Genomic DNA, 14,705 nt, shown 5'->3' on the forward strand with positions numbered 1-14,705 from the left:
TAACTACTTGTAAATAATTAATTTGTTCTTCTACAATGGAACAATGACAGCTAAAATTAGATTACAGAAATCCACTTGTTTTCCAGTGTAAACTCAAAGGTATTTAGCATGCAATCCACCTATTCTCTTTTTTTCCAGTTCTTCAATATCTCTCTTCTGTTTTTTTTGCCTATTCATCCTCCTGCAGCTTCTCCTACCAGTCCTGACAAAAAAGCTAAGCGACATGAAGTAGTGAGTGACCCAACTCCTTTTGGTTTAAGAGGTACAGTGATACCACATCTTGTACTCCACAAATATCCACACATCCCTCATGTAATATGTTACATCAGAGTGCTGGGGATACCTGTAGGGTGCTGTTGTGTGCAGCAGTATTGATATCAGTTGTTCTTCCAAGTGGATCTTTCAGGTTCTGTATACATTGTTTTTGATAGCAAAACCAGTTGAAGTTTTAACTTGGTATCAAATAAAGTAGCATATGGCTAACTAGTTTTTAGGGGAAGACAGTGGGAAAGAGGTCTGCTGCTGAAGAAATAACCAGAAGCTGGGTGTTTAATGACTTAGAAGGGTGTCCAGTTGCTGTGAGACACATGGTTTTCCATGTGTTAGCATCCTTCTGTCACTGCGCCCCTTGTGGAAAGGATTTAACTTTTAAAAAAAGAAAAAAAAATCTGACACTCATGTATCCAGATCACTGTCATGTGGAATTTCCATTTTAGATCTGCATTTCTTACAGTAGTCACTGCCCTGTTGCATCTTTCTTTGAGTGATAGTGGGCAATTCTCACCACCCTGTGAACCCCAGATCACTTAACTCGAACCCCTTGCAGCAGTTTGCCTCCTATTCTCCTAGCTCACAGCTAAGCAGAGAATAGAAATGCATTTCAATTAAACTACCCATTTCTAACCAGTAAGGCTGTTGGTGAAGGTTTCAGTACAAATCCCTAGGGTTAATTCACTAGACAGGACAAGAAGAGCAGTCCTTCTCTTCCTGTCTCTTTCCACCACCATCTCCTTTAGAAAATATTCATCTAAAGGTGAAGTTGTTTCAGCCTCTACCATCAACCTCCTTTCCAGATTTCCAAAGTCTTTGTTTTACCTGTGGAAATGCAGGTTCAGCTGCTGTGCCACAGAAACTATGCAACACCAGTCACCTTGTCTGAGCAGCAAACAATGTAATCCTAGGCTGGACACATGCAGAAACACCGCAGGGGTGGATATGAAAGTTGCAACATTGATTTTCTGCAGGTAGCAGTCAAAACTCTGAGATCTCCAGGTACTGTGGAAATCCTGAGGGCCCAGAAGTGCTCTCTGCAGGAAAAGGGTGTTTTATGGCCCTTTCCATAGATGCTGGAATTTTCCAAGGAAGAGTCCTTGATCATTGCTAACTTACAGTAAAATTATTGAGTCCTTGGAACAGGGTTGTCTGATTTGCTGTTCTGTCCCAGCGCCTCGCACTTTATGAAACTGCTAAACCAACTAAATTAGTTTAAAACATCCACTAACTCCCCTTTGTCTTGCACCTTCTGATCTTTTTTTGACACTTCATCTCTTCTCCTTCACCAGTTCAAAGAGGGATAAGCAGCTGACCCAGGCATTTTGGGGTGAAACTGCACCACATGATGATCACAACTTCCCAGTGCACAGTGCGTTGTCCCCACTCATTTCCTTTCACTGCTGTATTGCTCTGATTTGTATGGAGTGAGCTCAAGGAAAATGATTTAGTGTCAGAATCACACGTTGTAGGCAGGTCATAGCTCTGTGAAGAAACTTGAGACCGTTTCTGAAGAGAAGCGTTAAATGGTTTTCCTGGCACCAATCTTATCTAAACTCATTTCTGCATAACCTTGTCTTTTCTCAAGACTGCCTATCATTTTCTTACCTTTCCTGCCTTTAGAGAGAGCTCTGATTTAGTCACACCATGCAGAATACACACATACACATTGAATGTGCATGCATCATTTCAGTGCCCATAGTGACCTTCCCAGTGCCATCTTGTATGAGGAGGAGTAGTATTGTTACTATGGCAAGATCAGGCCTGTCTGCTCCTAGCACATCAACAAAATATAAGGAAAGAAAAGGCTGAGGGACAAGAGCTGTTACACAAAATTTTCCAGATCAGCAGGCCAGTATGAGGCTACAGGCAGAGAACTTTAGTGATTTCCCTTTCTTTTTTTGCAACTCATTGGTTCTGTTTCTAATGAGAGCTAGGAACAATTTTGAGAAATCGGGGGGGGTTTGTTCCTTTGTTCTTAACTTGGAAATAAAGGAAAGGGTTTCATCTGTGTCCAGCAAGCCGACTAGATGATGTAAGTATCCAAGGAAATTTTCATGGAATACATCAGGAATTTATTACTCAGTTTCTTCACAGATGGAAGTTCATTCTTAACCCTGGACAGGGCCAAATGGGTCAGTACTTCTAATCTTGTGCAGGTCATCCAGCAGCACAGGCGAGGTAAAAATCCCACTCTGTTTGGTGTGCTCTGGGTGTGATTTGATTCTGTGATTCTTAGATTTCTTTGGCTTTACTCTGGTGTTCAGTTTTTTCCTCAGGCACTGGCATGACCAGCCTTGGAAGCAGTGAAGCACAAAAATGCTGGTGCTTTCTCAACTTAACTAATAGCTACATAAAAGTGGGAGGTTTGTTCTTCCTTTCATTCTTTTCATTGCGTTTCATTGTTGTTACTGTTTGGCTTGAAGCAAAATCTTACTTACAAATATTTGTCTCTTTTTTATGACTTTTTTTTCATTATGAACTCGACACATTTATTGACAGCTGCTGACATCAATATAAAGCATCCCACTAAAAACTTACCGTACTTTTATTTGGAAAAGGATTTTGTGCACTCTGGATATGATTCAGCTTTATAAATAAATGAAATGCTTCACCATGAGAGAGAATAAGGAATAAATGACAGGCGGGAGATTGTTCTTGTAGTGTCTGGTGCAGTGACTTAACACCAAGATAACTCAGTGTGCTTAAGTATCCTTGTGTCAGCCTGAACACCCTTAAATAATGAGCTGCCTGATCAGGTGAAGTACGCAGTGCTTGTAGCTTGTGTTGAATTTCTTGACAGCTCTAAGTGCTTAACGGTTTGAAGGAGGCATTCCCCATTCATCCCTTATTCCAGCAGGCTGTTTAGGTTGCTTTGGGTGACATCCCTTTGTGTCAACCTCTTCCCAAAAAGTGTACCTTTCTGTCTTCTATCTCCTCCCGAGAAAAAGAGTATCTATCCACCATTCATCTTTGTATAATATATATTTATTGTACAAATATTTATATGTATTTACTTTTTAGTCAGGAATTTGCATTCTCTCCATTCGTTTCCCTTTATATAAATCCAAAGGACCGAATTCACAGCTGTGCATTGCTACAGCTCCATTTACTCTGATGGAAGCAGGCCAGCTTTTGCCAGCAATGAATTTCACCCAGTGACTGTAATAACTTTCGTCTGTACAGTTTTTCTCCTGTTCATGTTGATTGCTTTAAGAGCTTATCATTGGGAAGAACGTTCCTCCCATTTGGTGGCTCACTGCTCCTAAGCTAACAGTCAGCTGTTTATTCCACAAGGTTGGGCCAAACCATCCCATTCTCTTGATGCATCTGAAGAAAATGACGGCTGGTCTAGTGCTGAAGAACCACTGAATTCATCAGATGCGGAGGAAGAAGGAGGAGGAGGAGGAGGCGAGATGAAGCTGGTAACCAGAAATGCTTTGCTATTGAGCTAAGCAAGTGATACCAATGCATTGTGTGTGGCAATGTACAGGAATGCTTTTGAAGCTTGCTGGAAGGAAAGTGTCTGCCTTGAAATGCTCAGCTGGGCAAAATTCCTAGGGCAGTGGAGAAGATCCCCTTCTCCTGAATTGGCCCTGTGTTTGTAAATTCGGAAGGTCCATCTGTGCCTTTACGTACCTACAGACCAGTGAGTTGTGTCTGCTTATGCCATGCTACAGCAGTCAAGTGATGACATGATCAGCTACCATGTCAACAGGTTTCCACATGTACATCATGTCAGCAGTTTGCCAGCTTGGTATTGTTGGAGTTTTTTTCTTTTGATTGTATTTTCTGTAGACATATGAATTAATTGTTATAATGGAAGCATTTCACTGAATGTTTTTCAAGGTGTGAGAATTCATGTACTGAATTTGCATGTAATCAATCAGAGTTTTACTACCTCAGTATGTATATTTACAACTTCTTCAGCATGTAGGTGCATGAGAAAGAAGGGAAAAGTACTATAATTTCATAACAAAAGCTGCAACGTACCTTAAAGTACTCAATAGAAATAATTTGTTTGTTTTTCCTCTGTGTGCATTTAGACTCCTGGTAAATATACAGTTGTGACTGATTATGAGAAAGGAGTTTCTGAAGAATTTACAGTGAAAAGTGGAGATCTAGTTCAACTGATTCGTGAAGGGGAGGATGGACTTTGGTACGCAGATCTGTGTTTGGAAATTTTTATACGCAGAACTGTGTTTGGAAGGCAGATGTTTAGGGCAAAACTTTCAAGGGCATCAAATGAAGCAATCGGACTCCTAATTTTATTTATATATATTTTTTAGGTATGTAAAGAACCTGAGCACTGGTAGAGAAGGTTGGATCCCAGCAAACAATGTGCTGATGCTCATAGGCAATTCAAAATCAGCTCAGTCTTTGAGCAGCTCTGGTAGGTATTTTAAATGAGATTATTGTGTCTCTGGAGATTCCTATTATCAAAGAAAGTAATGAAAAACAACCACTATATAATATTTTCTTGTGGGTTTTTTTTTTCCTTTCATTCCAGAATCAGGCACTGCCTCCAGCACTTTGAGCACATCATCAAGTTGCAGTGATAGCTGCAATGTCAGCAGTACCAGCTTCTCCGACATTAAGGGCTAATATGAAGTTTTCATTCCACTTCTATGGAAGGTGAATTCAGAGACTGTCATTTGCTGCAGCGTTATGGACATTGGACTCCATCAGAGAACCACCAATTCTGTGTTGCCAGCTCTGAGTATTTTTAGTGGTGACTTTTACAGGTTCTCACAGAAGATCACAATGAAAAGTGCATGGAATGTGAAGTTGTAAATAAAAGTTAAATGATTTGAAGTAGGGTTTTGTAGAGGTTTATGCTCTAAAGTCTGAAGCTGCCGAGCTGTTAGCATAAAACGCATTTTCTTCTTGATACACAATCAGGTTTCTGCAGAACTGAAATTTAATTTTGTAACAGCCAGAATCTGAATGTGAGCAAACAAAATGTGTTCAGTGCTCAATGCTCATTGTAAACTAATAACACAGCAATCACTCTACAGGATAAGTATGAGGAAAATAAATCCAAGTTTACAATTTCTTGTCCCCAAAACCCCTTTTCTCCAGGGACATACCTCAGTCAATGCGGTGACTGGGACTCTTACAGCAACGATGGAGGAGGTTTGGTTCACCCTTTTATCCTGGGTCTTCAGGGTATTTATCTGCTCCCTAGAGACTGGGATGCAGATATGACCAATTCACTGACCACAACAGCATCAAAAGAAACTATTATTTTATCCTTTCCAACCTTTTAATGATGTGTGCAATGGAACAGCTCTTTTCTGAGGTATTTTGGTCTCACAACCAAATTCTTTACCAAGATCACTGTGTTTAGATAGCCTTGGCAATTTAGTAGTATCTTTTTCCTTACATAGGTGCACAATGATGCACAAATGTTCTTATTCACTAAATGATTTTTTAATAAATGGTAATTGCATGGTTACTTTCAGCTCTCACAATTAACGTGCAGTTACAGACAGGGGAAACTATTGTGGCTGCACTGTGGGTCAAGAGCCTTCCTTCAGTCAAACCTATGAAGGCTGGAAATCCAGTGTATTTTCAGTCTACATGGTGTTTGTTCCAGATTCATTGAAAGAGCAAAAAAACCCAATGACATAATTTTTCTATAAAAGGGGAGCACAGGAGAAAAAAAATCTTAGAGAATAGTCAGATTTATGCTACAGATAAATATTTTAATTTTTTTTTAAGGAAAGGTGATGCTAAACTTGCCACTTTTCAAGATATGATGTAAGCCAACATTGTAAGTTTTCATGTTGTCAGACATTTTTTGCACATCATCCTTAAAAACAGTACAAAACTGTGTGCATGTGTAGAATACCGTGTTCATTTCTGTCTATCTCTCAAATGTTTTTGCTTATATGAAAACAGGTTTTTAACTGATTCATGTATCATATTATTTAAAAATAAAGTGAGCACTAAGAGCATAATTTTTCAGAAGTGCTAAGCACAGGAGATTATGTCAATGAGAACTGCTGGTAATCATCAGACCCTCTGATGGCTGAGCCCTGAAGTCTATCTTTATGCCAAAATTTTATGTTTTAGAGGCTGCAGCTTAGGAAAGGTAAATGACAAACACTCCTAAGAATGATTTTACGCCTGGGTTGTGAAAGCAACCCCACCCCAGACACAATCAAAATGCAGCTGACCATGGTCAGTACAAATTGAAACGTATATATATAAACACATGCATATATTTATGCACATATGTATGTGCATGTATGTGCTTGTGTGTATATATTTGTGTGTGTGTAGATATGTATATGTGTGTAGATATCAATGTAAAAGATGTATTTATAGTCTTCATGCTGCTGAATGTGTCACTTTACAATTCATAAATACTTAGGTTTCTTGCAATACTGCAATATAAAGGCTGATCAGAGTTTTACTTCAGCCAAAATTTTCAATGCAGAAATCCTCTGATCTTTTTTTTAATTATCCCATATAATACTGTGCCGACCAGGAATATTTAGTCTGATATTTAACAATTAAATGGCAACATGAGATTCAGCTTATCTTCATTTATGTAAATTATTTTGTAAATTATCTGTAACATAATTTGCTTATATATTGCTGTCGTTGCTAGGATGAGACTGTTGTTTCATTTCTCACTGCAGCCTCATTTGTGTTATTTCAATGGTTTTCTCCACATCACTGCACTTTAATACAACCGATTTCACCATTTCCTTTTTTACTGCTGTTGTGAATTAGAAGTTCAAAGTCAGAGGTCTCTACTGTAATTAATTTGAATAAATTTCAGCACTTCTTGCTGAATGCCTTTATATAGACATTCTCTGGGGTTTATTTTGTCTCACAGTCTTGAAAGCTTCTTATGGGTATCATAAAAACAGAGAGAGGCTGGAGGATTTGGAATGAAAAACTAGGGCTGTCCAGCTGTTGCTTGTCAGGGTCTGTGTGTTCCAGTCCTCTGCCTGTTCATTCTGGGACCATCTCAGAGAAAATTTCACCCTTGTGCTCTGGTCTCACTTACCTGGCACTGGGGAATTAAAGCAGGTTGGGGATAAAAAATGAAAGCTGTTACCAAGTAATTGGATTGACTCCCTTTTTCCCATACACCCCTTAATGAAAGAAGGCATATGGCCCTTGGGTTTTCCTGAAAAAAGCTGTGTATCCCATGGTTCGCCTTCTCCTGTAGGCATGCTCCTCTTGATCCTATGGTCTTAGAAGAACAAGTTGGAGGTCCACATCTGGCTACAGCTGGGTGAGAAACAAGACACCATGTTCACTTTTGCAGCATCTGAAGAGGAACATGTTCGCACATCCACTGATTAATGACTTTAAGGACCATCATACCATGGTAGAAGGTGAATTTCACACTGACTGGAGTGATTTGGGCTGAGTGGGTGGCCATGCACGTTACATAATCCAGTTAAGGTGTTACTAGGGTTTGATTGCTTTTTGTTTACTCTTGTTAACATAACAGCTCCCTCTATAGCATGTAGTCCTACTTTGCTGAGTAAAAGGAGGTCCAACCTTTTTTAGTAGAGCCATATCATACTTGTTAGAGAAAAAGAATGAAGGAATTCCAGCCCAGATTTACCTTAGTGGAAAATAAAGAGTTTTCTATATAAAAACCTAATAATATTTGGTTTCTTAGATCACTGGCTCAAAGTTTGAGCACAGTCTTTCATAGGCACAGAAGAAGCTTGCTAGTTGGAACACAAACCCTTTTCTCTGTACTGCACAGATGTCATTGAACAAACCCGACAATGTTGGACCATAGCTCACATCACTTACCTCAGAATGACAGGGACTCCAATTACCCTTCTCTGTCATATGTCAGATGATGTTATGAACTGCACTAAGTCTGGAGTGTCCACACAAGTGCCCAGAATTAGCAGTGTCCCTAGATGTGTATGGGCGAGCACCAGATCTGCCTGGAACAAGGAAGCTACCCAAACTCAATTCCCTCAGTTAAGGATGTAGGAATAAAAGAGCTGCGTTCTGTTGTCCCTTAAGACCTTGTGTAAACTGAGTCTAGAGACTGTATTACCAAAATAAGATGTTTAGATGTTGAAGCAGCCTCTCCAAGCTTTCATTTGAAAGGAGATGAATGTTTATTCGTTCCATATCCATTGATGAGACAGCAAGGTCCCCAGCTGCATTTAAAAGACTACTAGACTAGATTTGCCAGTGGTGCTGTTGCAGCTGTGATGGTCTCAGGACACAGTCATGAAAACCTCTGTAGCAGAGTTAATGTCTCTCATTGCCAACTGAGATAGGGGGCATGAAACAGACAAACTTTGTGGCACGCTGTCTTTATCTTTTTTCTTCCTTTATTCACTAGGTATCTTCAAATATTCCCTTCAAACAACAAAAGAAAAGAAAGAACATCAAAACTAAAAACTACAATGTGAAGCATTTGTATTTAGAGCTGGTCGCAAAAAAAAAAAAAATCAAAAATATTATATCTCAATTTCTATTTCCTCTTTTTGAGAATAATTGCTGTATGGAGATACAGAACTCCATCAAGCAGGCAAGTAATTTTCTCCTGGAAAGAACTAGTTCGTTTTTTGAGGTCTAAATCCCAAATAATTTGCTTTAAAGTTTAGCAGCTTGATACTTATATATTTATAGATTACTACAACAGAAACGAAATTATTGACTTCATCACAGGCTTGGCTTGCTTTCAGTTACTCTGATGAATGAATAATGGCAAACTATTATTATTATTGGAGATTTAAATTTAATTTTCTGTGAATTTCTGAAGCAGCTCATTCCAAAGGCATTCTTACCTAGACACAGCCTTGTCAACTTACTCAAATGTTCTCTTACAGCCTCTTCAAAATGGAATTTATTGATTTTATTTTTAATTGTTCCTGAGTGCTGACTAGAAAACTCATGCTTAAATGACCAGTGACTTGTTGGATCAGATCAAGTTGCCCAGTTCCAAATAGCTTCCATACATCTTCTCTCCAACCCAAAATATGAAACTAAAAATAGAAAAATTGTGGTTTTCTTCTAAAAATGTGAGTAGGAAACAAAGCAAAAATAAAGGACATGTTCTAAGATATCGGTTCATCATGTCTTCCAGGCTAATGTTTTTGCTTTAGATTTTTTTATTTCACATTGTAATATTTTTCATGTTTAATTTTTTTAACTGTTTATTTTTTTAAATAGAGCAACTTTGGCACATCAAACACATACACTAAAAATATCATAATATTTTCTGAACAGCTGTCCCCAGACTGATTCTAGTAGCACCCATGAGCAGCAGGGGTGCATGTTTTCATTAATATATATTCACTTTTAATTGAATAGCAGATTATTTTTCTTGAAATTCCTCAGGAAACATAAGCCAAGGCTAAAGCCTGCACTGGCAAGATTTATAGAGCAGGACACCAGGGCAATTTTCATGAACTACAGCAGGACCACACAGGAAGGAAAACAAAGTAACACTTAGGGGAAGAAAACACTTCTGGGAAAGAAAAGCAAACTGATGTTTGCTCCTCTGGGTGGTGTCATGGTTTAGCCCTAGCCAGCAGCTAACCACTATGCAGCTGCTCACCCAGTGGGCTGGGGAGGAGAATCAGGAACAGAAAAGTAGGACTTGTGGGTTGAGATAAGAACACTTCAATAGTTGGAACAAAGTAAAATATAGTAATACTAATGATAATGATATACAACAACAATAATAATAGTAACAGAGAGAGAAAAGCCAAGAAAGGATAAGTGCTGCACAATGCAATTACTCAGCACCTGCAGATCGATGCCCCCCCTCCATCACTGATCAGCAATTGGCCCCTTCCAGGTAACTCCTCAATTTATATAATGGGCATGCCATTCTGTGGTGTGGAATATCCCTTTGGCCAGTTTGAGTCACCTGTCCTGGCCATGCTCCCTCACAGCTTCTTGTGCAGGTCCTCACTGGCAGAGTGTGAGACACTGAAAAGTCCCTGACTTAGTTGGTAAGCACTACTTAGCAACAGCCAAAACATCAGCGTGTTATCAACATTATCTTCATAATGAATTCAAAAAACCCAGCATTGTAGCAGCCACTAAGAAGAAAATGAACTCTGCCCCAGCCGAAACCAGAACAGTATTTAGCCCTTTATATTCTATACCACGTACATCATTCCAAGTCCCACACTATCAAATACCCCATCACCTTTCCCATTATTGATAGTTATACACACAGATACCATTCTCTTAGTCTATTGACCATACTTATAAAAGTCCACTGAGTTCATTTAGTTCATGACTTTGGTCCCCATCTGTCATAACAGTCTTTCAGGGCAGGAAAGATGGCATGTGGTATTTGGATTGTTGCATGGTGAACCGAGTTCTGATTCCATCACTGCTGCACAAACATCAGTTGCATGATGTGAAGAGGGGACCCTCCCCTTGAACATTCAACCCAGCATGAGCAACTGGGGTGCCAGGAGGAGCTGTGTGCTTCACTGAAGCAATCACTGCCAAAGCGGCTCTGACATCTTCATAAGCTGCCAGTGTCTCTTTATCAGCTGGAGTATAGCAGGCTTTGGATCCTCTGGTGTCAACCTTGAGTTTCCCCTGTGCTTCCTGCCAGAGGCTCCAATAGGACTGTTCTTCCTGGCTGCGGTGTAAAGCACATTCTTTACATCTTGCCCTGTTTGCACTGAAATGAAGGCTACTGTGTGAACTATCTCCTCTTGGATTTGTTCAAAGGCTTGTTGTTACTCAGGGTGAAACCATTTGAAATCATTCTTCTTCCTGGTCACTTGATAGAGAGAGATGACAATCAGACTGCAATTTGGGATGCGCATTCTCCAGAAACCTGCAACACCTAGGAAAGCTGTGTTTGTTTCTAGCTAGCTGGTGGAGACATTGCTGTTATTTTGTTGATCACATCCATTGGGATGTGGCAACACCCATCTTGCCATTGTATTCCCTAAAACTGAATTTTCTGTGCACATCCCTTGACCTTTACTTTGTTTTATGGCAAAACTGCCTTTCAGAAGGATTTAACTATTTTTTTCCCTTTCTCAAAAACTTCTTCTGCTGTATCATCCCACATGACAATATTATCAATACATTGCAGATGTTCCAGAGCTTCAACCTATTCCAGTGCAGTCTGGATGTGTCCATGGCAGATGGTAAGCCTGTGCTTATACCCCTCAGTTTTAGCTGTGCTGGACACCCCTCCAAGTGAAATCAAACTGGAGTGTGAGTAGCCCCAGTACTTGTTAACAGAATGTCAGCAGCTTCAGAGCCTGTTGCTGGGATTTGAATCCCTCTCTTCCTCCTTTAAGTAGCAGTACTTGTCACGGGGTTTGGGGCCAGGCTGGTTTTAAGGGTATTCAAAGGATACTAAAAACATTTAAAATTTTCAAATGCTACTTTAATCAGTCTGGAGGGCTTCTGAAGATGGAAGACAGGTAGGCAGGCAGGCACGGAGGGAGGGAGAGAGGGAGGGAGGAGTCTCCTCAATAGATTGGTTCTGCAAGGAGAAAAGGCTAAAGGTGTAATTTTTAATAATCCCCAATAGATGGCTCCCGAAATACAGAGGTCATGCCAACGCTGAGAACACATCAGACTAGTTTCACAACTAGCAATTCTATCAGACTGTAAGCCAATACTGTGAAGTACAACAAAATTACAGCCATAGCCCAGGCCCCACAGGCGATGAACACCAAAACAGCAAAGAAAGGCTGCAAGTAAGGTATTGCATAACACAACCCTGAGAACAAGCACAACCACTCTGATGGCAAATAAACCAACATTGGGACCAGTCACTATTAAACCAATGCAATGAAAGCTTATAATGAACTTAATTTAATATGCTCTGGTTGGATCAGTAGTTAACTTTCCAGGTCCCACGTTGGGCACCAAGGGGGCTGTTGTGGTTTAACCCCAGCCTGCAACTAAGTACCAGGCAACTGCTCACTCACTGCTCACCTCCCTATGGGATGAGGAGGAGAATCGGGACAAAAAACCGAAGTAAAATTTGTGGGTTGAAATAAGAACAATTTAATAATTAAAACAAAATAAAATATAATAATATTAATAATACTAATATAATAATAATAATAACAGTATAAAAAGGAGACACAGAGAGAGAGAGAGAGAGAGAAACCCAAGAGAAACAAGTGATGCACAATACAATTGCTCATCATCCACTGACCAATGCCCAACCCATTCCCAGGCAGCAATTGTCCCCTTCCAGCCAACTTCCCCAGTTTGTCTACCAAACATGACATCCTATGGTATGGAATATCTCTTTGGCCAGTTTGGATCACCTGTCCTGACCATGCTCCCTCACAGCTTCTTGTGCACCTGCTCACTGGCAGAGCATGGCAAACTGAAAAGTCCCTGACAGGGTAAGCACTGCTCAGCAACAGCCAAAACATCAGTGTGTTATCAACACTATCCTCATACTGAATCCAAAACCCAGCACTGTACCAGCTACTAAGAAGAAAATTAACTCTGTCAGCTGAAACCAGGAACCTTGGGGTCTAAGACAGTAAAAGGAAAGAGGGCTCTTTAAAAACATAGCTCTTTAAGCAAAGAACTGGTCCAGCTGAAGTTAGTAGGAAACACCTTTGTGATGAGATCCCTGAGTGTGAACTTCTTGATCTGTAACATAGTCCTGGGAGTGCTGAATCCGTGGTGACCCTCCTCAGGTTCATCCCTGATGGAGCCTACTTGCATGAATTGTTTTTGGAAGAAGGATGGTCCCCATGTGAATTGACTCTTGTTCCCAGCACTTGGTCTCCTTCCTGGGCTCTAAAAATAATAACTGAGTGTTCCCAAGAAATAAAAGCAAAATCTTTCATGTTTAAGGGATGCCAAGAGAGGAAGGAAGACAGAATGAAAATACTGCATCAGTCCTAAAGGATGTACAGGATCTGCACATTATGAAGAAAGCAAGGGAGTACCATGGTGCAGAGGTGCTGCAATGCCACTGTGGAGTGGCAGCCACCTCACCCACCCCAGCAGGGAGATACCCACCCAGCCTAAGGAAATGCAGGGAGTGGAGGGCATAAGTGCAGACCCAGGCTGGCCTCAGGTACGGAAGGCAGAGCTTCATGCTCTGGTGTGTGTGACTCATTCAACTAGATGGGCCAGGTCTTTCCCCAAGAAGATGAGACAAGAAGAAACTTTCAAACAGCTCCAACAAGCTTAGGTTTGGTCTTGCTAAGCTGAACGCACACTTCCTATTTTCAACTCACTTGCCACAGCCAAGTTAACAAGGATTGTGTTGGCAGGCTCTGAGGCATGGAGAGGGTTCCCAAAAAGCAGCATAGGGCTGCTGTAGCTTCTTTTGTATTCCAGTAACTGGCCTCTTTCCTCTGCCTGGGACAGCACTGCCCATCTGTTTCCAGCTGTCCCAGGAACAGGACTGCTGGGAATTAGCCAGGCTGTGATCCAGAGAAGTGCCCGGATGCTGCCTCTTGGGAAAGTGGTTCTGAAGCAGAACAGAACATCCAGCTATGTGCACCACCACTAAACAACACGACTGCATGCAAATAGCCAGGAGCCTGACTTTCCTAAGCAGTCATGACTTCTGCAGGAAGTTATGCTGAATGTTGGAGCAAAGTGAAAATCCAGCTGTTGCTTTCCTTTGCTGTAGCATTCAGATGCAGGGGTGACCCTCTTTCCTTTCCACACAGGAAGGGCAGAACAGCCTGGAAAACACATTGCCTTTAGGCAACGCTTCACTTCTCATAGACAAACATGCTCTTTACCTTGCTGCTATCTTAAGTAAATATTTCCCCAAGAATGTTGTCGGCTCTCCAGTCTGATGCCATTTATTGATTTCCATTAAATCAGAGGACTGCTTATGTTCCAGATAAAACACTGTCTGCAGAGTAGCTCCTGAAAGCCCTGTTGTTAGTAATAAAGTACAACGTGGATCAGCTCGGCACCTCTTCCAGCTACTTCAGCTTGTGCAGGCTACATGGGTCTGGCAGTAAAGATGGAGAGAAACAGTGTAGGGTGTCTCTTTCTGGTTAATTAGTGTCTCCAAGCAAGTTCTGGCACAAGCACAGAGTTTCAGCTGGTGATAGAGAAATGGGAAAAGACAGATGGCAGTGGTTCCATCATACTCCAAAGCACTGAAAGGCTGTATCTTGACTGCCCATGCAAGATAAATATCACATCACTGCTCTCTGCATGTGAGGCTACAGGGCCAAGTTAATGCCTGTCCTATGGATGCAGGGTCCCAGCATTTATGTTTGTCATGAAAAAGGTGTGTTAGATGGAAAATGAAGGCCCAGGGGTAGCAGTCTGTGTAATCAGCATAGCCTTTGCACAGGTCAGGAGAGCACGCTTCAAAACCAAGCTCCCTGCTTTTGTGAAAAGGGCACATGCAAATTCTTTGGCTCAGCTCTCCAGGCTGTCATGGATCTTCTGCTGTTTCCATGACTCGCCGGCCCCTCCTCTAGCTCCAAGCATTTGAA

General features: G+C 40.9%; 1 protein-coding gene across 10 annotated transcripts in view; it reads left to right on the plus strand.

Moving 5' to 3' along the window:
• MCF2L (MCF.2 cell line derived transforming sequence like) overlaps positions 1 to 7,085 on the plus strand; it is a 161,789-nt gene extending 154,704 nt beyond the window's left edge. For 7 of the 10 annotated variants that reach the window (XM_051772806.1, XM_051772807.1, XM_051772808.1 and 4 more), the window contains 5 exons: positions 188 to 262; positions 3,568 to 3,695; positions 4,317 to 4,429; positions 4,560 to 4,663; positions 4,781 to 7,085. In XM_051772806.1, coding sequence (XP_051628766.1) covers positions 188 to 262; positions 3,568 to 3,695; positions 4,317 to 4,429; positions 4,560 to 4,663; positions 4,781 to 4,875 — 515 coding nt within the window. In that variant the 3' untranslated portion in view covers positions 4,876 to 7,085. The remainder of the gene's footprint in view (positions 1 to 187; positions 263 to 3,567; positions 3,696 to 4,316; positions 4,430 to 4,559; positions 4,664 to 4,780) is intronic. The other 3 variants (XM_051772813.1, XM_051772815.1, XM_051772814.1) reach the window with 1 other exon arrangement.
• The last annotated feature ends 7,620 nt before the right edge of the window (positions 7,086 to 14,705 follow it).

This window comes from Manacus candei, unplaced genomic scaffold (assembly GCF_025592945.1).
Source record: "Manacus candei isolate 608988 ecotype Guabito, Panama unplaced genomic scaffold, ASM2559294v1 h1tg000159l, whole genome shotgun sequence".
In the NCBI taxonomy this organism is placed as follows: Eukaryota; Metazoa; Chordata; class Aves; order Passeriformes; family Pipridae; genus Manacus; species Manacus candei.